The sequence below is a fragment of the Chiloscyllium plagiosum genome, unplaced genomic scaffold (genome assembly GCF_037043375.1).
Source record: "Chiloscyllium plagiosum isolate Xiang-an unplaced genomic scaffold, Cpla_swu_hap1 HiC_scaffold_13, whole genome shotgun sequence".
Taxonomy (NCBI): Eukaryota; Metazoa; Chordata; class Chondrichthyes; order Orectolobiformes; family Hemiscylliidae; genus Chiloscyllium; species Chiloscyllium plagiosum.
Genome location: NW_028270151.1, coordinates 31,351,115 through 31,372,627, shown reverse-complemented (window position 1 = coordinate 31,372,627; position 21,513 = coordinate 31,351,115). Strand labels below are relative to the sequence as shown.

Genomic DNA, 21,513 nt, shown 5'->3' with positions numbered 1-21,513 from the left:
GACTGGGACAACACTACTATTATAGGACAAGCCAAACAAAGAACAGCCAGGGAATTCCTAGAGGCATGGCATTCATCCACAGATTCAATCAATAAGCACATCGATCTGGACCAATATACCGACCACTGCAACGGACACTGGAACTGACAACCGGAAGCGGCAGATTCAAACCACTACAAATACCGGAGGAAACAACACAGAAGCGCTTCACAGGAGGCTCCCAAGCACTGAGGATGTCACCTAGACAGGAGACGAAACGTCTGCAACACAAATTCCCAACTCGGTGAACAGAACCACAACAACGAGCACCCGAGCTACAAATCTTCTCCCAAACTTTGAATAATGCAGGGTTGCACAAGAATGCAAACCATTGCATTATGGAAGAACTGACTGTATCTGAATTTGAGAATAATTATGGTTTAGTGAAAAATGAAATTCTAGAAGCTAGTTTCTCAGTTATTCACATTATGTAACATCTTTTTGCAAAGTTCTTTTATTCAATATCTATCTGGCCACTCTTACATTATTTCAACTTGGGGGTTAGACAAGATTTCATCCTATCAAAGAACCTACTGCACAGGAGGATGTCCACTCAATCATTATATCTAAAAGCCAGCGGTGCGCAGCTTCCTGTAGCTGTTCTTTTGTCAGGGGGTGCTTGATTCGCTTCCTGTAACTAACAAAAACAAATGATATGTGCAATATCTGCTTTTGAAATTGGAGAAAGGTTATAATGAAGTCTGTGGACTGTTAATCTTCTGACTCTGGAATGTGTGTTGAAAAACTATCCAACATGACTGTTTGAAAGTCATCAATGATTGCCAGATATGAATCCCTTTTGAAATAAAGTTGTATTCGCTATCTATTTGCTAATGAGTGCAGTCCTTCAACACAAAACTGCCATTTGGCAATAGTAGTAACCTTACCTAGGAAATGTGTTAGAGAAAAATGAACTGGTACAGTAGATGATAGCACTTCTCAAGTCAGACAAGAATGCAGAGAACGTTATGTTACTACTGACTGTTGCTGGAACTGACACTGGATACTTGAAAGGCAGACTTCAAATCCCACTACTAAGCGTCCACACATTCCAACCAGGTGTTAAACTGTGCTTTCATTTGCCCTTTCAGGTGGACGTTAAAGATCCTAAGCCAATAATTATCCCTTACCAAACAGTGGTAAAACAGATTGTGGAACTTGACTGTGTGCAAATTGTTTGTTTAATTTCATTAATCACAACAGTGACTGCACAGCAAATGCTGTGAAGCACTTTGAGATATTGAGAAAATGAAAAATGGTATAAAAATGCAAACTTTTTTGTTCATTGAACAGAGTTTACCTCTGGTGAAATTTTTGCAGAACTGTAATCAACCATTGTTAGCCCACTTCCTGCAATGGTTTCATAGAGTTCTTCCTATAATAGCCCTTCCATTTATTTAAAGAAGTGGTGAGCCCCTTGAACAGGTAAAAGATCACGACAAGCTTTCCAGGGTTCTTGTGGCATAGTGGTAATGTCCCTATGCCCTGAGCTAGGAGGCTGGGTACAAGCTCCACCTGCTCCAGAAGTGTATAATAACATCTCTGAACAGGTTGGTTTCAGAAAGAAAAGCTTTCCAATTAGAAATTGAAGAAAAATTAATGTTTATAAGACTCAGGCCATTTTCTGCCACTTTTAAAGATTGACTGAAACAGATTGTATCACTGGACTCTGGGATGAACAATATTTAGGCATAATTGATGAGCAGTGTAGGTAGGATGGGATTTGGGACAAATGATATTGGGACATGGTTAACTCTCTCAACTCACTCTTGAAATCTTAGACTGAGCTCAGTAAACAGACCACAGAAAAGTAGATGAAGTTTTCAGTCACTCAGATTAATGACTTTGTGAACTATATAGCTAATGTATCAAGTTTATCTTAAACAAATTGTGCTATGGGGCCTTTGTTACTAAGATTTGGGTTGCAGTTCTTAATGTGAGGTACTTCTATAAGATCCAAGAAGCCAATTTAAAAATGAGATGAGGCCTTCACTCTTTGGTTTATGCTGAATTCCAGCTGAGGGTTATGATTTTAAAAAGTCATTGTACCAACTTTCTATTTCAAACCAGATATTCAGACTGATGTAATATTTAAGAATTTATTATGTATGTGTTTTTAAGCATTTTTATTTTTATTTTTTTTTTCACAGCAAAACTGTCAGACTATGAAGGAGCTCAGCAATGGCAAATGCAGTAAAAGATTCTTAAGGGCAACCTTTAGAGAGCAATTGAGATCCCATCACAGCAAATGGAAACATTTCGATGGCTCGTTGTGCTCCCAAAGACAGTTTTATTATCAACAGAAGCAGCGTCTGTGGCTGTCAATCAGGAAAAAACGGGCCAAGTCTGCACTAAGGAAGGCCCTTTTGGATTGTCAACAGTGCAGATCTGTGAAAAACACCAAATGTTTGAAGGCAACATGGAAAGAAACTACGTTGTTGACCTCAAGAGTCAATGACACCCCAACTGAGGGAGCATGTACACCAACCTTGGTACCCCAAGCAGAAAGAGAGTGTAAGGGACGTGAAGTCAGTGAAGTTCGGAACAGCAGTGCTGTTGCCTCAGATACTGACTGTAAATCAACCATTTTATATTGTAAAGCAATCTCAAGAAAACTAACTGCAACTTCAAATGTTACTTGTCTCAAATCTCTACGGAAGAACAACAGTGGACTTCACGACAAGATTATAAATCAAAAACTATTAAATGGTTATAAAAGAATAGACTTCCAAGGGAACAAAGATTCTGTGTTGAACAGTTTACCTCGCAAGACAAAGCGTCAGTTGAAAGGTCACAAAATCTGTCTGCTATACAGAAAACCTTCTCTCTTTAGCTTCCATTATAGAATATTTAATAGTCAAAACAGGCGGAAAAAATATACCTGTCAAAAGCAAGAGAGGCTAAACTTGGTGCAGACTTCAAATCCGAAGAAGACTGGCCAATGTATGAATAAAATGGCATGTGATACGTCTTCTCTGTCCCCTCCCATAGACAAAGATTCTAGCCAAAATTTGGAGTTTGCATCAGATCAGAATAGCAGTATATCAGAGACAATGAAGCAAGACAAGAATTCTTGCCTGACTAGTTGCTGTGAAGTTTCAGTTACACCTCTTGATGAAAGGATGGACATTTCGCAAATGCAGGAGACTGCATCTCATTTTATTCAATCTAGTGAAAAACTTATTGACAGTAATAATCAGGCAGTTGATGAAAACTCAGAAACATTGTTCCCTCCCTCAAGCCCTCTTGAATCTGATGCATCTTGTGCCAGTCAGCTTGTGGGTGCAGATAAATGGCCTAAAATTGATGGGGCACCCGAGACGTTTATTGTCTCACAGGGGAGACTTCAGAACAAAACCCCAGTCTGTGACGGGGAGATGCAGGTCATCAATGTAGTAATGGATTCAAGTCCTGTATCATACAGATGTACAAACACTTCTCTAAATGAATCTGGCCAGTCAGTTTGTTTGCAAAGTGGTGAGCCATGTCCTGTGCTTCAGCCACAGCTATTAGATCACATTTATTATAGATCCACTAAGGAGCACGAATCGGTGAGGACTGAACCATTACCTAGAAGTGAAGCTGAAAAGGGAAAGGAGAATGAATCTCAGACCTCCTCTATTGCCAGCGAACAGTTAATATCCTGTATTCATGGTACAGTTACTCGTTTAAGAAAATCTATTTCAATTTCTTACTAAAATTATACTACACGTTTTTTAAAACAACAGGTCAATGAAGTTTAATCAGTGAGTGACCCAAGTTGTTGTACTGTATTAGTCCAATTTGCAGAGGCCTTGAGCCAATGAGAATGTCACTGTAAAAGTAAAGTGCTCCCCAAACCACCTTTATTTTATGTGATGGACCTTTGGTACTTTTTAGATGGATGTATTTGTTGCCATTGCAACTTCAAGGATGCACTCAGTGCCCATACAGTCACAGTGTCTGACGTCACTGACAATGGGACTGCTGGAAATAGCTTGCATCAAAGAATAGGATAAATAAAAGAATTCAATTTTGCATGTTTTCAGCTAATTTAATGTACATCTGGGTTCATGGATATTCACACTGTCCCACCCACAGCATTTGATTGCATCACTCCCAAATCTATGCTGCCCCATTCTGTTATGGTTTTCTGTTCATCACAAATGAGGGAGCAGGGTGGCCAGTGGTGAGGTGGGGGGGGGGGTGGGTCAAATCAATGATTGGAGTGCTGAGTGGTGTGATAAATTACAGTGGCATATGGAAATCAGAAATGCATGCAGAAACAGCAAGTGTGATGTGACCAGGTATGGTTGGGTGTACAACCGTTAGTGGCACAGCGCATATGCCTGGGGTGGATTGGGTGTTGATTTCTGGTCCCTGACATGTATCAGTAGCATCAATGTTTCATACTTCCTCTTGCACTTCTGTGGCAGTTTGTTATTTATTTGAGTCTGAGCCAGCTGGTTTCACTTCACTGCAGTTGGATGAACTATATGCATGGTTAATTTATAGCGGGTTTTGAGAAGATTTGAAGCTCAGGTTAAGGTTCTGGATGTAAGTTTGCTCCTTGAGCTGGAAGGTTTGTTTTTAGGCGTTTTCATCACCATACTAAATAACATTATCAGTGAGCTCCGGTGAAGCACTGGTGTTACGTCCTGCTTTCTGTTTGTGTTTAGGTTTCCTTGGGCTGGTGATGTAATTTCCTGTTCTTTTGTTCAGAGGGTGGTAGATGGTCCAATTTGATGTGTTTGTTGATAGAGTTCTGGTTGGAATGCTATGCTTCTGGGAATTCTCAGGTGTATCTATGTTTAGCTTGTCCTAGGATGGATGTGTTCTTCCAGTCGAAGTGGTGTCCTTCCTCATTTGTATGTAAGGGTACTAGTGAGAGTGGGTCACGTCTTTTTGTGGCTAGTTGATGTTCATGTATCCTGGTGGATAGTTTTCTGCCTGTTTGTCCAATGTAGTGTTTTTTGTCTTTGTAGAGAGTCTTTTATGTTCATTAGCTGCTGTTTTAGTGTGTTGGTGGGTTTGTGGGCTACCATGATGCCAAGAGGTCTGAGTAATCTGGCACTCATTTCTGAAATGTCTTTGATGGAGGGGAGAGTGACTAGGGTTTCTGGGTACGTTTTGTCTGCTTGTTTGGGTTTGTTGCTGAGAAATTGGCAGATAGTATGCTTTATTTTTGAATACGCTGTATAGGTGATTTTCCTCTGCTCTTTGTAGTTCCTCTATGTTGCAGTGTGTGGTGGTTCATTGAAATCATGTCCTAATGCAGCTGCGTTTGTGCGTGTGTTGGGACACTTGTTTCTGTACTTCAATATTTGGTCCTTTTGTGTGGTTTTCCTGTAGATGCTGGTTTGGACTTCCTCGTTGAATGTTTACCCTACTATGACATCTAGGAATGGCAGTTTGTTGTTGTTTTCCTCTTTTGTGAATTTTATGCCAGAAGGGACATTATTGATGGTCTTGAAGGTTTCTGCTAATTTGTTTCATTTAGTGATGACGGGGTGCCATCCATGTAGCGGACCCAAAGTTTGGGTTGGATGGCTGGCAGAGTTGATTGGTCGAGTCTCTGCATTACTGCCTCTGCTGTGGATGTGGATGACTCCTTTGTCATCACTAAACGAAACACATTAGTGGATTATTATTATTATATTATATTAGCATATTATTGATGGTCCAGAGGCAGTAATGCAGAGACTCTAACAATCAGCTCTGCCAACCATCCAACTCAAACTTTGGGTCCACTACGCGGATGTGGATGACACCTTTTGTCATGATAAACAAAACAAAGTCGCAGATACCTTCAAGACCATCAATAATATCCTTACTGGCATAAAATTCACAAAAGAGGAGGAGAACAACAACAAACTGCCATTCCTAGGTGTAACAGTAGAGCAAACAGTCATTGGGGAACTTCAAACCAGTGTCTACAGGAAAAACACGCAAACGGACCAAATACTGAACTGCACAAGCAATCATCCCAACACCCACAAACGAAGCTGCATTAGAGCATTACTTTAACGAGCCGCCCACACACTGCAGCACAGAGGAAAATCACCTATACAGTGTATTGAAAAATAACTGGTACTGTCTGCCAATTTCTCCACAAACCCAAACAAGCAGACAAAACGTGTCCAGAAACCCTAGCCACTGTCCACTACATCAAACACATCTCAGAAATGAGTGCCAGACTACTCAGACCTCTTGGCATCATGGTAGCCCACAAACCCACCAACACACAAAACAGCAGCTAATGAACTTGAAAAATCCTATACAGATAACGAGCAAAATGAATGTCATCTACAAAATAACTTGCAAGAACTGTAACAAACACTACATTGGACAAACAGGCAGAAAACTATCTACCAGGATACATGAACATCAACTAGCCACTATAAGATGTGACCCACTATCACTAGTATCTTTGGATACAGATGAGGAAGGACACCACTTCAACTGGGACAACACATCCTTCAGAGATACACATGAAAATTCCTAGAAGCATGGCATTCCAACTGGAACTCTTATCAACAAACACATCAAATTGGACCCCATCTACCAATGAAAAGAATAGGAAATGACATCACCATCCCAAGGAAATCTAAATACATAACTAGAAAGCAGGACATAATACCAGCATTTCACTGGAGACTCACTGATCTTACCTAGGTGATGAAACATCTGAAAAATGAACCTTCCAGCTCAGCGACCAAACTTATATCCATGGTTAATGTATTCCTCACCTTATTTAAGGAAGAATGTTAAAGCCCTGGAGAGCATTCAAATGAGATTTCTTAGAATGATATCAGGAATGAGGGATTTCAGATACAAATAAAAGTTAGAGACATTGGGTTTATTCTTCTTGGAGCAGAGAAAATTAAGAGGTGACCTTATTGAGGTATTTAAATTTATGAACAGTTTTGACAGGCTAAAGAAGGATATTCTGTTTCCACTAGTTGGTATGTCAGTAACTAGGAGTCACAATTTCAAGATTGTCAGTAAGAGAGCCAGGAGCAAAATGAGGAAAAACTCCTTTATTCAGTTTGTGGGATTTGGAATGCGCTGCCTGGGAGAGTGCTGGAGTTGCATTCCAAAAAAGGTTTCAGAGGAGCTGGATGTACATTTGAAAGTCATGAATTTTGAGGGTTGTGGAGATAGAGTTAGAGAATGGTCAGGCTGGGTAGCCCTTTTGGCAGCCAGATGGGTTAGGTGGCCTCCTTCTGTACCATAGAAGTCTGATTCTATCTGTTGTCCCACAGAAATATTCTAGAATGGGATTAGTCTGTGTTGTTGCTGGTTCTCCACCTGCCAATGTAGAAAACAGCCCTAAAATGCATCTGTGGTCTTGTGTGTGTGGGAGTGGGGGTAGAGATGGGAGAGAAATCTTTTCCTTGCATTATGCAGGTGGTTGGTGAATTACCTCCTGTACTTACACCATCCAGAACCCCATGCAGAGTTTAATATTGTGTGTCAATTTCTTGAAGATATTTTAATATGTTTGTTTTAATTTTGGCATTGTGGAAGTAATCTAAGACAAGCTGAGAGGAGTTACTAGGGTTAAATGCATTTGAAAGTTGTCTTGATACTTCAGATCCTGTTCAAATGAACTTCCTCTGATGGGTACAGATGAGATTCACCAAAATGTTGCCTGGAAGGGAGCACTTTAGAGAGAAGCTGGATAGGTTGAAGTTGTTTGCTTTAGATCAGAGAAGGCTGAGGGAAGACCTAATTGAGGTACATAAGATTGAGGGAGGTGGATATGAAGCAGCTGTTGCCTTTTGTTGAAGAGGCAATAACGAGTGGGCATACTTTTAACAGAAAGGGAAAGACATGGAAGGGGATTTGAAGAGAAATCTTTCACCTTGGAGGGTGTAGAGAATTTGGAATGCGCTTTCTGGGAGGCTAGTGTAATTGAGAAACCCCGCAAGTATGTGGATGAGCACTTGAACTGTCATAACATTCAAGGCTTTGGACAAAGTGTTAAAAAGGATTAGTGTGGATAAAATGGCACAGACTTTGAGCCTCTTCTGTATTGTATGACTGTTCACTTGAGTACTGCCTCAGTGTTACTTCCTATTGTTTAACCAAAAACATTTTTAAAGTGGAAAAACAATTGCTGTTTAAGTTAATCATAATTGCTTGTAACTACAATTCTTTTTTAAAAAATTTGGATAGTGACCGTTTTATTGTTAGCTTGTTTGAACAATTAGTTTTAAATGATATTTCTTCCAGTTCTAATAATTACTGTCTCAGAATGAAAACTTGAAGCCTGAAATATCTTGAGCCCTGGTTCACTGCTAAACTTAAGAAGAGGGTACTTCAACCACTCATTCAGCATTGACATTGACCCCCATCCTGTTAGACTCACTCCTTTAGCTAACAGGCCAGAGGGTGTCAGGTGCATGATGTGTTCAACTCCTCGTTCTTTCTTACACATCCACTCATGGGGAGCAAAGGGCAAAGATACAGCAGAACCATATCATGCCCCAGTGCCTCCTTCAGAATGTAGAAATTTCAGAGTCATGAATCAGATTTGAGTAGTCTTAAGTTATTTCACTTGAGCGGCTAACCACCCCCCCATCCCACTCCATTTCCAAACCTTGATTCTTGACCAAAAGAATATATTTATTCTACTGCCAAAGCAACTGATCTTCATGGTTTCCATGGGCCATTAGTATTGAGATGTTTGAGAGCAGTTAAGAGTACCATCCGGTCTACCATTCATGTGCTCATCCCTCATTGTCCCCCTTAGCTGAAAACAATTCTTGCCCCAATTCTTAGCCAAGGGTACTTAAGGATTAATTATATTACCCAGCTGTCACTCAGGCTATCATTGCGTTGACTGTGGGCTAAATCTTATAAGTTTGTAAGTACACTTGGGGCTTTTAATGATGGAGGGTCACTGAAATCTTTCAGTTTAAAAATTGAATGGTGTTTAAGTTTGTCTTGATGGTTTTCAAAGTTGCATTTAAATCATTTCTCAATCAGAATCGAGACGTGAGAAATAAGAGTAATCCATGTCTCTGTTTGTAAGATAAATCACAATTTTGTTTGGAGATGTGTGTATCCTTTTTACACTTGATATTTTTGAAGTCAAACAATCATCATGTCATTAGAGATCTTACAAGCTCTCACTGTCAGTTATGCCCTTGTTGGGGTATAGATCGGGTATATCAATGTCTTAATACCCAATCTATCTTTCTGTCTCACTACTGGTTCAGGTGAAGTTAAGGATAAAGTAGAACTAAACAGCATCTTTTAATGTGCAATGTACCATCTAGAAATAATGCCTGAGAAAACATGGCTACAAATTTGAAACTGTTCCAAATATTATCTATCCCACTTCGGTCACAACCCAGTAAATATCAAGGTTTCTCTAACAAGGTGATGAATGAGTTGTTAACTCTAGAAGTAGTTGTTTCTGCCACATGGTTTCGTGGTTGATTGCTTCAAGTCCCGAATAATTCTGGACCTCGTACTTTCCTGATCTATATTTGGGTTTTTTTCAGCTTTCCTGGATGAATTTTTGACAAAGTATGGGAGTCTTATTCCCCTTACTGAAAATGATGTTCTGATGAATCTAGAGCAGATCTTCCATCAGGATTTCCATGACAGGTATGTGGGTAATATTAGGAAATCATTATGCTGGATTATTTTCTTTTGTTAGTAATATTTTTCCCTTTCCATGTATTTTCCGTTTTTACCTTATCTCGTCAACTTGCCTTGCAGACATGCTTTTTTGCTTGTTTTATTTCAACATTGATTTCAAATAACCTCCCTTTCCAGACCCTCCAATTCTCTTGCATTCTTCTGATTGACTCTTCCTTCCATTTACCAACTGGATTCATTCTTCCCATCGACCAACCAGGTCATTCACCTATCCCTACCTTAACACCCCCCCCCCCCCCCCCCGATTTTTTTTCTCTCGCGCTCTCTCTCTCGCTCGCTCTCTCGCTCGCTCTTTCTCGCGCTCTCTCTCGCACAAACACACACACACACACCCAACCCCTTTATCTGCAGTTCCCCTAATACCCACCCCCAGTCCTGAAGAAGAGCTACATCTGAAACGTTGACTTCTCCACCTCCTGATGCTGCCTGGCTTACTGTGTTCTTCCAGCCTCCTACTTGTTTACCTTGTTTTATGTCAATAGCTAGATTTTGTGCAAAATACTCAAAGTAGTAATGGACTGTTTTATTGGAATAGCTATATTCTGCATAAAGAAAAAGAAAATCACCTGTTCAGTTAAGATTTGCCTGAGATCATATGGCTCTCATTCTGTTATGTGCAACTGTTATATTAACTGATAATATATCTTATGATGAGAAAAGAGAACTCATTTACATCACACAAGCATTTGTTGTCTATCTTAATTGTCCTTGAACTGAGAGGCAGTTGAGAGTAAATCACATTGGAATCACATGTAGACTTTCCTCTTTAAAGACCATTAGTACATCAAGTGGGTTTTTATAATAATTGATAAGATCATTACTGAAACTAGCTTTTAATTCCATGTATACTGGTGAATGTATATTACAGCAACCATGGAGGGATTAACCTGGATATCTGGATTGCTAGTCTAGTGATAATGTCTCCCTCTTGTAAAGTATGGCATGATTTACAGTTGCATCCCCGCCCTAACCTCTAAGCACAACAACTAAGTGCAGATGAAAAGTTGAGTTCTATTTGGCTGTGATTTTGTCCACCGTGAAACAACCTGGCATCATTTATGATCCAGACTCCCACTTGTGTGAGATTATTGTAAGACTTCTGGTACCGGTGCGACTAAATCTTGGTGACATTTGGTGCTTTCAAGAAAGAAAAGATGATGTGGTTTTGAAAGAAAGACCCACTTTTTTAACGTATCCTTCATGCCAGTCTAGCAAATGACTGTTCTTTGTACTGCTGTTATGGATATCTTTTAAATGCTCTGCTCATTCCAGATATGGTCTTATTCAGTACAAAAGCAAAGTTAAAATGTATCTTGTGTGTTCTGGGTGTTTCAGGAAAACCTTTATCCGGATGGAAATACGGAAGTATCAGAAAGCGCAGGTGAACAAGCCAGAACCCAGTTTCCAAGTAGTTTACAACAAGCACGTTTTGACTTTGGATGACCTGGCTACACTATATGGAGAGAATTGGCTAAACGATCAGGTCAGAGAAGGGTCCAGCTATGCTCGAGATGTTTGTCTCTGATAGATCGTTGCAAGGGTCACATGTATTTCAGAAAAGTGACAGCTACAGTGCTTTAATGCTGCAGTGATGTTGGAGTGTAAGCCGAGAAATGCGAGCTCTAAAGTAAAGTTTCAATAATCTTAGTCCTGCTTCTTGCAGACATTCTGTTCCATTATCTCAGTTCCTCCATCTGTCATATCTGTCCAATGATGTCACCACCACTATCCCGCCAAGAATTAATCTCCTTTTTCCTTAATGAAACTTTCCGCCTCCCTCAGCTGTCAGAACCCTCAACCTGTCTGACCCATCTCCTGCAATTTTACCTTCACCCATCTCATTTCCTCCCCACACAGTGGTTGGGTTTCCCTTTTCCTCACTGGCTACCCACCTTCCCTTATTCAAAAGATCATTCTCTGTCATTTCTACACCCTCCAGCAAGATACTGCCACCAAATGCATCGTCTCCTCCCCTCTAGTATCAGCATTCTATTGGACTGTTCCTTGTCCAGTTCTCCATCTGTCCTAACATGTGCTCAAACACTACTGGCTCAAAGGCTTCTTCACAGAGGTCATGATTTGGAGGTAACAGTTGTGGACTGGGATGGACAAAGTTAAAAATCACACAACACCAGGTTATAATCCAGCAGATCTATGTGGAAGCACTTCATTAGGTGATGAAGGAGCAGCGCTTTGAAAGCTAATGCTTCCAAATAAACTTGTTGGACGATAACCTGGTGTTGTGTGATGATTAACTTCACAGAGGTGTGACACTTATCCAGTCACCACCTCTCTCTCCACTCTCCCAAGGCTGCAGGCACATATTGCAGGTGAAGCAGTGCTTTGTCTGCTCTTTCAATCTATTCTACTGGATTTGCTGCTCACAATGCTGTCTCCTTTACATTGGTGAGACCAAACAAGGACTGGGTGATCACTTTGTGGAACAACTTTGCTGTGTCTGGAAGAATAACCCAGAAATTGCTTGCCATTTCAAAAAGCGCCTTGCTACCATACTAGCATTTCCATCCTGGGCCTACTATAATGTTACATTGAAGCTCAGCAAGAGCCAGGAGGAACAGCACCTCATTTTCCACTTGGGTACTTACACTCTCCAGGACTCTGTTCCACAACTTCAAAGCATGGCACTTGTCTTCCATGAATTTCCACCTCATCCCCCTGTTAAAATCCTCAGAGGCCATGAATTGTTGACTTCATTTTCACAAGGGTGAGTCCTTGTCTCCTTTTTCGCACCTTCATTTACACCCTTTTTACATCCTTTTTTTTCTTTACCACCATGAGCACTGTTTTTTTAACTCTGTCGGAAGTCACATGACTCCAGGTTATAGTCCAACAGACTTCTTTTAAATCACAAGCTTTCGGACTGCTGCTCCTTTGTCAGGTGAAATCAACTTGTCACACTCCTGGTGTCACGTGACTTCTAATTTTGTCCACCCCTGTCCAACACTGGCCCCTCCACATTATAGCTTTTATGCTCTGGACATCCTCACCATCTGTTCCATTTGTTCCTCCTCCCCGAGTGTCAAAACATAAAAACCATCATTTTCCATCCACTTTCAGTCCTGAAGAAGAGTCCTGTTGGACTCTATGCTAACCATGTTTTTCGCTGTAAGGATGCTGCCAGATCTATTGAGTTCCTCCAGCATTTTATATTTTTATTTCAGATCTGCAGTATTTCATTTTTATTTAAGGCTTTGCTAACTTGTACCCAGGAGCAAGTGCTGTAGCAGTGAAAAATTTCAGATATATTTAAATAAAGATCAGGTTAAAATATAACAGTTGAAAAATTAAATGAAATTGTATATCATTGAGTAGAAAAAAATTAAGTAAAATTGAATTTATTTTTAAATTTTTTTAAAAAAATTTCTAAAATCAGTGGTGAACACACGCTGTCAGCATTTATCGTAGGATTGTTGGTGTCAGCAGACATTTCATTTGTTTAGGTAACCACCATTACTCCCCATGTGTAGTTGTATAACCTCCACTAATTGGTATAATTTCTATATTACTGTGTAGTGAAATCATCTTAGCCAACTGAAAGCTGTGGTGGTGACTGTTTGGTTTCCTTGCAGGTAATAAACATGTATGGAGAACTGATTGTAGATGCAGTACCAGATAAGGTGGGTTTATGAATCATAGCATTAAGATGGACCTTTGTTAGAAGGCTCATTATTGTATGTTTGATAGCATACCTCATTGTTTTAATAATAATTTATTTATATTAATTTCTTTAAATCATGGCAAAGTAATGTGTTCGGGCTGAGCTACTCAGCTGATTCATCTCCAGAAAATACCAAATATTGCCTTTTGCATTGGGAATGATGAGAGAAAAAAAGAAACTTTTTTTTGTAAAGAAAACACACACCTCCCTCAGCTTTTAAAAGGAAAAGGCTTGTGCAGAGCAGGAAGGATCAACTCAAATCCTCAGTCTTTTTTGAGTTTGATCACATCTGGAGGAGTAGCTCTACTGTTTAATGGTCCAGATTAAAATTGAGAAATCCACAAGTTTACCTCCCTTAATTGCCAGCCAACAGTTGCTGCTGGAAATGCATTTGTGTGGGTTCGTCTCTGAGGATTGGGTCAGGCTCAGCTGCCTTGCACTGCAAAAAATGGCCACTGAGGTTACATTAGTTGATATTTGTATTGAATTTTGGCTACTATTGATGTCTTCAGAAGGTGCATATCTGGCAGAAAGGCGAAGAGAGGAACATTCATACTATACTAACTTATGCTTTTTAATTTTGCTTAATCCCCTCTCCAGGTTCACTTCTTCAATAGCTTCTTTTACAAGCAGCTTCAAACTAAAGGATACAATGGAGTGAAGAGATGGACAAAAAAGGTGAGTCCTTGAAAGAGTGGATTGTGGCAGCAAGGTGATGTTTGGATGTTTAACAAGCTTTGGGATACAGCTGTTCATTCTTTGTGAAAGCTATTGATGTTTTGGTGAATCCTGTACAGTACCCTGTGCTTTTCTTAAGTGTTGTAATGTGGTCTGGTATACATCTCTGCAAAGAGAGAATATTTCTCATCTGTATGACTGACTTGCCTTCTCCTTATGGAAGCATATCTTTACAAAATATTAGAAAGTCAACCTTCTCCAAAACAGATAAATTCGGATACAGGTGATTGTTCGGTCCCAAACCAATTCTGTAGATAAAAATGAAGACTGCCACTTTGTTACATAGTCAATATAAACTAAAGCTTCCGTGTTTTAAAGTTTATGATTTTTTTTAAAAACCTCAAGTTCTCGTTATCCCTTCTATTTCAAAACCAGTTGTAGATCTTTGGTACCATTTTTGCCTATGCTTTTCTGCATTGTCTTCGCTTTTGCATAGCTTTTGTTCCATTATTTCTAATCTGTGTTACTCAAGCTGCCTATTCTGGTTTTCTTTTGATAGCTGTCTGCCTGACTGAAAGGTTCTATTTTTGTTTTTTTGTTCAGGTGGATTTATTCAGTAAAGCCCTACTACTAATCCCTATTCATTTGGAAATCCATTGGTCATTGCTAACAGTTGATCTTCCAAATAGGAAAATTTGCCTTTATGATTCTCAAGGCATCCATTTTAATTCCTGTGTTCAGGTAAGGCAATCTTTCAAGTACTTTCTGTTGTATTTTTTTGTCTTAGCCTTTTTGTTCCTTCCTAAAGGCAGTGATGTGTTGCAATCTGGTTACATGAGTACTGATAGAAACCCTGAATAGTAGCAGATCATTCAGTCACAGAGCCGGAATCTCTCCACATATGCACGTTTTATGTTGCTGGATATTAACTGAGTAGGAACTCTGCCTGACTTTTCATTCTTTTTCTTCTCATCCTAACATTGGAATTGAGGGCAGTTGTGTAGCATTCCCAACGTGAACGTTTAGTTAGTGCAGGTAAGAGAGTGATAGCATGTCATTTCTCAGAGTAGCCATCTAGAATTATTTTAAAATGGTGAAGTAGAGTTCTGACAAATGGGTGAAGTCTTTTCAGCTATTTGGATGTAGAAAATAGATGTTGATGCAATTTATGTGTGAGCATTTCATATTTAGATCTAGGATGTATCTTCATTTGGTATTTGTGGGCGGCACGGTGGCACAGTGGTTAGCACTGCTGCCTCACAGCGCCGGAGAACCGAGTTCATTTCCCGCCTTAGGCGACTGACTGTGTGGAGTTTGCACGTTCTCCCCGTGTCTGCGTGGGTTTCCTCCGGGTGCTCCGGTTTCCTCCCACAGTCCAAAGATGTGCAGGTCAGGTGAATTGGCCATGATAAATTGCGCGTAGTGTTAGGTAAGAGGGAAATGTAGGGGTATGGGTGGGTTGCACTTCGGCGGGTCGGTGTGGACTTGTTGGGCCGAAGGGCCTGTTTCCACACTGTAATGTAATGTAATCTAATCTAATCTTAAGGAATTTTACCAAACATTGCAATATGCAATCAAATAACAATGTACCCTTGTTACCAGCACCATATAAAAACCACTCAATAGAAAGTTAATATAAAACAAAATCTGCGATACTCCTTGCTACATATACAGCTGCAGTTGGAGATTTGGAATCAGAGCACCTATCAGATGGTTTAATGGCTAAAAGTCTTTGTTGGGCAATCACTGTTATGAATATATTATTAAATATACTGGCAAAATTATAACTGAGGCTAGAACAGTGCATTGTTGCTCGAGTCCCACTAATCCATGACTCACTACATTAAAAACATCTTTTGCCATGTTATTTCAATCACTCCTTCAAAACAAATTTGTTTTAACCTGAGCCCAACAAAATGATTTTCTTGTCAGAACTGAGAAGGATGGATGGGGCAGCTTTTTCTTTGCAGGTTTCCCTCCAACTTACCTTGTTCTTAGGGTTTTGTCCAACTCAGTCAAATAAAACAACTTTTTCCAAACCAGCACCAAAAAAGATCTACAGATAACATTGCCAGTAGTCTTGTTTTCAAAAAAAATTACCCATGTCAACAGTGGGTACATTTTCTTTAAAAAAAAAGCTTCATGTATTTCCGCAAAACTTGAAATGAATACATTTCCCCAATTCTTCATACTCTAACCCCTCCAAGCAATATTAAAGTACCTTTTAATAATAATAATCCAACAAATTAATGTTATTTACTAAATTTTCTGTTGCATATTACAACAACAACTCAATGTTATGGTTCTTCTTTATTCAGTAAATGAACGCAGGGTTTGTTCCAATTCAGTGCTACCATACAATGGTTGATATTTATGTCAAACTTATTGAACTTGCCTCTGAGTCAGAAAGTTGTGGATTCAAATCCCTCTCCAGATTTTGAGCACAAAAGTCAGGCTGACACTTCCACTTGAGGGAATGCCTCACTACCCATTTTTGCCTCTTGTCTAAATGGCCTATGTTCCTATCCAACTTTCAGAAGAGATGTTATGCCAAGACTGTGCTACCCTCTTAAGTAGAAGCAAAAGATTTAATGGCACTGTTTGAAAATGAGCTGTGAAGTTACTACCCAAATTCTGGCTGATGTTTAGCCCTCAGTTAACATCACAGAAACGTTTATTTGGAGAAAAATGGCATTTCTATTTAGGGAAACTTTTTTTTTAAACAATACATGACTTTTAGAACATAGAACAATACAGCTCAGAACAAGCCCTTTGGCCCTCGATGTTGCACCGACCTGTGAATTAGTCCAAGCCCATCCCCCTAACTATCCATTCATCATCCATGTGCATATCCAGTGATTGTTTAAATGCCCCTAATGTGGCTGAGTTAACTATATTGGCAGGTAGGGCATTCCAAGCCCTTACCACTCTGAGTAAAGAACCTGCCTCTCTGACATCTGTCTTAAATCTATCACCCCTCGTTTTGCAGCTATGCCCTCTCGTACAAGCTGACGTCATCATCCTAGGAAAAAGACTTTCAATGACTACACTATCTAATCCTCTGATCATCTTCTATGTCTTTATCAAATTCCCTCTTAGCTTTCTTCTCTCCAATGAGAAAAGACCCAAGTATCACAGCTTTCCTCATAAGACCTTGCCTCCAGACCAGGCAACATCCTGGTAAATCTCCTGTGCACCTTATCCAATGCTTCTACATCCTTCCTGTAATGGGGCGACCAGAACTGTGTGCAATATGTCAAGTGTGGCCACACTAACGTTTTGTACAGTTGCACCATGACTCCAGAACTCAATCCCTCTACCAATAAAACCTAACACCGTATGTCGCCTTAACAGCGCTATCAACCTGGGTAGCAACTTTCAGGGATCTAAGTACATGGACTGCAAGATCCTTCTGCACATCCACATTACCAAGGATCTTTCCATTGACCCTGTATTCTGCCTTCCTGTTATTCTTCCCAAGGTGAATTCTCCTCACATTTAGCTGCATTGAACTCCATTTGCTACTTCTCAACCAAATTCTGCAGTTTATCCAAGTCTCCCTGCAACATACAACATTCTTCCACACTATCCACTACTCCACCAACTTTAGTGTCATCTGCAAACTTACTAACCCATCCACCTATGCTTATGTCCAAGTCATTTTTAAAAATGACAAACAGCAGTGGTCCCAAAACAGATCCTTGTGGCACACCACTAGTAACCGGACTCCAGATTGAATATTTTCCGTCAACCACCACTTGCTGCCCTCTTACTGAAAGACAGTTTCTAATCCAAACTGCTAAATAATTCTCAATCCCATGCCTCTGCATTTTATCCAACAACCTACCATGTGGAACTTTATCAAATGTTTTACTGAAGTCCATGTACACCAGGTGAACTGCCATACCCTTATCCATATGCTTGGTCACCTTCTCAAAAAAACTCTGAGGTTTGTGAGACGCGACCTGCTCTTGACGAAACTATGTTGACTATCTGTAATCAAATTGTTGCTTGCTAGATGATTTTAAATCCTATCTCTTATAATCCTTTCCAATGCTCACTAGTCTATAATTACTGGGTCATCTCTGCTGCCCTTCTAGACCAAGGGCACAACATTTGCAATCCTCCAGTCCTCTGGTACTAAACCTGTAGACAATGCTGACTCAAAGATTTTCTCCCAGTGTTGCAGATTCCATTGTTTCAGTAAACAGTTTGTTGATCTGTAGGCGTGGTCCAGTGACAAAATATTGCAGTAGTTTTTCTCGCGGGCCCATAAGAGAATGAAGGGCGAGGGTTCAAATGTAAGCATTAGTGGTGATCGCTCCCTAATAGAACTGAAGTAATTGGACTCAAAAAAAGAGGATGAGTTTACTTGGCACTGATGCAATGCTGCATCGCATATATGGCATGAAAGCAGGTCACTCAGTACAAACAATCCATGCTGAATATTCTTTCATCAGGGTTGTCTCTACTGTCCTCCAATCCAGATGAGAAAGCAGGCGCATCCATAATTCACTGGTTGATAGAATACTGATTATTTTACTCTATATCTGAGAACAAATATTTTGTGGCCTTGAATGAAGGTTCATAGCTAAATTATGGAGACTTTTACAATGTCTTTGGTGTCATCATCCATCCAAAAATCAAGCAGATTACTAATTAAATGCAGAACAAAGCTCTTGCTATTTTCCTGCCTGACACAAAAAAGCGCCCTAATACCAAGCAAACTATTCACCAAATCAACTATTGAGGTTGCTAATTGGTACTTGGTCATGTAATGTGAATGCTAACAATTTGGAACTGGATAACTACTGCCATATCATTGGTAGAAAGACGGATTTATGTTTCATCAGTTTAAACTGGATTCAAATGGAATATGAGGAATTGTAAACTGCATTCCGTGGTCTTCAATGTGCTGTTCACAAACATTGTAATGTTCTTTTCTTTAAGCAGTTGCTGTTCAATCTTTAGAAATGTGGATGATGTTATCTATCTGTGTAAAAGTAAGGCGAGTAAACATTGGGTACTGAAATGTGAACTGAGAAGGTTTTAAAATATGCAGGAAGTTCCTTTGCATCACTTCCTGCAGTCAAATCAAAACTGTATTGCCATTATGTGTGTTTTGTTTATAGACTCCTTTTTGAAGAGAAGAGGCTAAGCTGCTTAAGATCTCTCAAATCTTTCCTCAAGGAAGCATCTCTGATATATGTTGCATAATTATTTGGGCTGCTTTTCTCTATTGTTTAATGAACTACTGACAAAACTACAAATGGAACTAGGTCAGCCAGTCTGGTAACAAGTGTCAAGAGTCTAAATCCGGGACTATAATCTTCATTCGCTGCAGTGAACTAAATTATTTATTTAATTGCTATCACATTTGAATTGTGTTCCTCTCCATTTAAAAATGAATAAAGTATACTATCTTGGAAAGAATTTGATTTAAATGACAAAGGTAACAGAGGAATCCTAAATTGAAAGACCGATACTTTGGACCGAAAGAGGAGACTAAAAGATGCCAAAATCAGAAAAGGCAAAGCAAAAAGAAAGACTTGCCTCATCCTGTGGTTAAGACCCATTAATCTTTCAAAGTGACATGAGTGGAGGTCTCCTTAGCCCCATATACGAATCCTCAATGCACCCAATATGCTTTAAAAAAAAATGCGATTCATGTCCAAATGTAAAAACATTCCAGCTTTTTGGTTGGTTATTCCCAAAACAGGAAGTGGTGTAAAGGAACTAATGGGGCTGTGAAGAAGACAGGCCATATGTCAAGCATCGTGTCCAAAAACAAATCAGGTGAGCAGCAGGATTTTTCTTTAATGCTAATGGGCAATTAGATAAGTTCTTGGAATCTAGGATTTTGATCAAATCACTGATATAAATTGTTCCAATAGAAGGTGGACCAAGTTGTGAAGTCACCCTAGTATAGGCATCCTCAACAAAGCTACTCAGAATTTTGAAATGTATTTGGAGGAAATTCCTTGACAACAAGGAAAATTGTTGTTCCCTGAATACTTGTGTTTGCAATTATTGTACAGAATTCTGTACTTCTGTTCAAAATGCTTGGTGATTTTTATTTAAGTGTGTTATTCACTTACTGTAAGTGCTTTCACTTCATAGGTAAAAGGTGGGCAGACACTATATTGTTTCTCTATGTTGCAGCTATGAGCAAGGACAGCTTTAGAGTGTAATTATTGTCAAGCAAATATTTATTGTAATCTTCCTGTCTCTTTGCAACCACTTAAGTTTAATATGCCAGTTTCCATGATGGCTTGGCCCAGGCTAGCAGTTTGTTATTTAAGGAATCCTGGACACAAACTAGGTATCTCCTTCCTTTAATATAGTGAGATTCCTCATTATGGCACAGCTACACCATGTTATAATTTAGTTAAAATTGCTTATCTTTGAAATTACGTATGTCCATAGTGAAATTGTTCTTGAAATATTTAGTTTCAAGGAATACTGTAGGTACTGCTGTGGTTTGCAAAAATTAAACTCTTAAGGTTGGTGCAAAGCCAAGCCATAATGCTGGAGAAACTTGGGTCCAGCAACATCTAGGGAGAATAGCATTAATGTTTTGAATTCAATCTGAGTCTTGCATTAATATTCAGAATCTTGGTAAATATCTTGACCCACACAGAATTGAACTTGGCTTCCATCTTCATGCAGCTAACTGGGGTAAGGTGCTGGAGAATGACTCTTGCAGGTGTGGAAATATATCCCAGCCAAAAGCAAACCCCTTCAGGAAGGAATTAACACTGTTGAACAGGGAGGGGGCTGATTGGCCTGAGTTTGAGTCTTTGATTCTCAGCACAATAGCCAGAAGCAGCTTCAAAATAGTACTTTTTTTTTAAAAAGTCTTGCTGTCCATGATTTACCTAACTTTCTTGGTTCACAGAACATTCTGAAATATTTGAAGACAGAAGCTGGTGAGAGGAATCGTCCTGCATTCCTGGAAGGGTGGAAAGCATTTGCCACGACGGTAAAGTTTGAACTCACCTCCTTTAAAGTTCAATTTATAGCAAACTTCCGATTAGCACACACTTTGCATACCCTCGTTCATATGAAGATTGTAAACTGCAGCTTTGTAATATGTTCATATAAACAAGTTGACTTCCTCCAGTACCCTCCACTAAAACAGATTGCGCATATGTTTAGTTCTTGTGCTGATCTCAGTAGAGTTGATGATGTTATTGCAGTTAATTTCAAGTGAGAACATTGTTGATTTATAAATCTGGCTGAGCAGTGCTTATATGTGGATGTGATTTGAAGACAAGGTTTGAGTTGACTGTGATATCCTACCTTCCCATGGGTATAATGGTAGTCTACAGCAGAAATTTGGAGTATGGGTTAGGCACATAGGAGTATGCTATTCAGCCCCTAGAGCCTTCACTACAATTCTAGATCCTGGTTGATCATCTATATTCAACACTATCCCCATTTCCCCTTGTTGCCATTAGTAG

At 39.6% G+C, this 21,513-nt stretch overlaps 1 protein-coding gene across 5 annotated transcripts in view; it reads left to right on the top strand.

The window, feature by feature from the left end:
• LOC122556390 (uncharacterized) overlaps positions 1-21,513 on the top strand; it is a 40,363-nt gene that overhangs the window by 4,625 nt on the left and 14,225 nt on the right. For 4 of the 5 annotated variants that reach the window (XR_015759160.1, XM_043703023.2, XM_087993464.1 and 1 more), the window contains exons 2-8: positions 2,190-3,693; positions 9,534-9,639; positions 11,029-11,176; positions 13,284-13,331; positions 13,973-14,050; positions 14,654-14,791; positions 20,949-21,032. Coding sequence is in view for 4 of the 5 variants with exons in the window: in XM_043703023.2 (XP_043558958.2) it covers positions 2,205-3,693; positions 9,534-9,639; positions 11,029-11,176; positions 13,284-13,331; positions 13,973-14,050; positions 14,654-14,791; positions 20,949-21,032 (2,091 nt within the window). In the remaining variant the exon portion in view is untranslated. The remainder of the gene's footprint in view (positions 1-2,189; positions 3,694-9,533; positions 9,640-11,028; positions 11,177-13,283; positions 13,332-13,972; positions 14,051-14,653; positions 14,792-20,948; positions 21,033-21,513) is intronic. The other variant, XM_087993466.1, reaches the window with a different exon arrangement.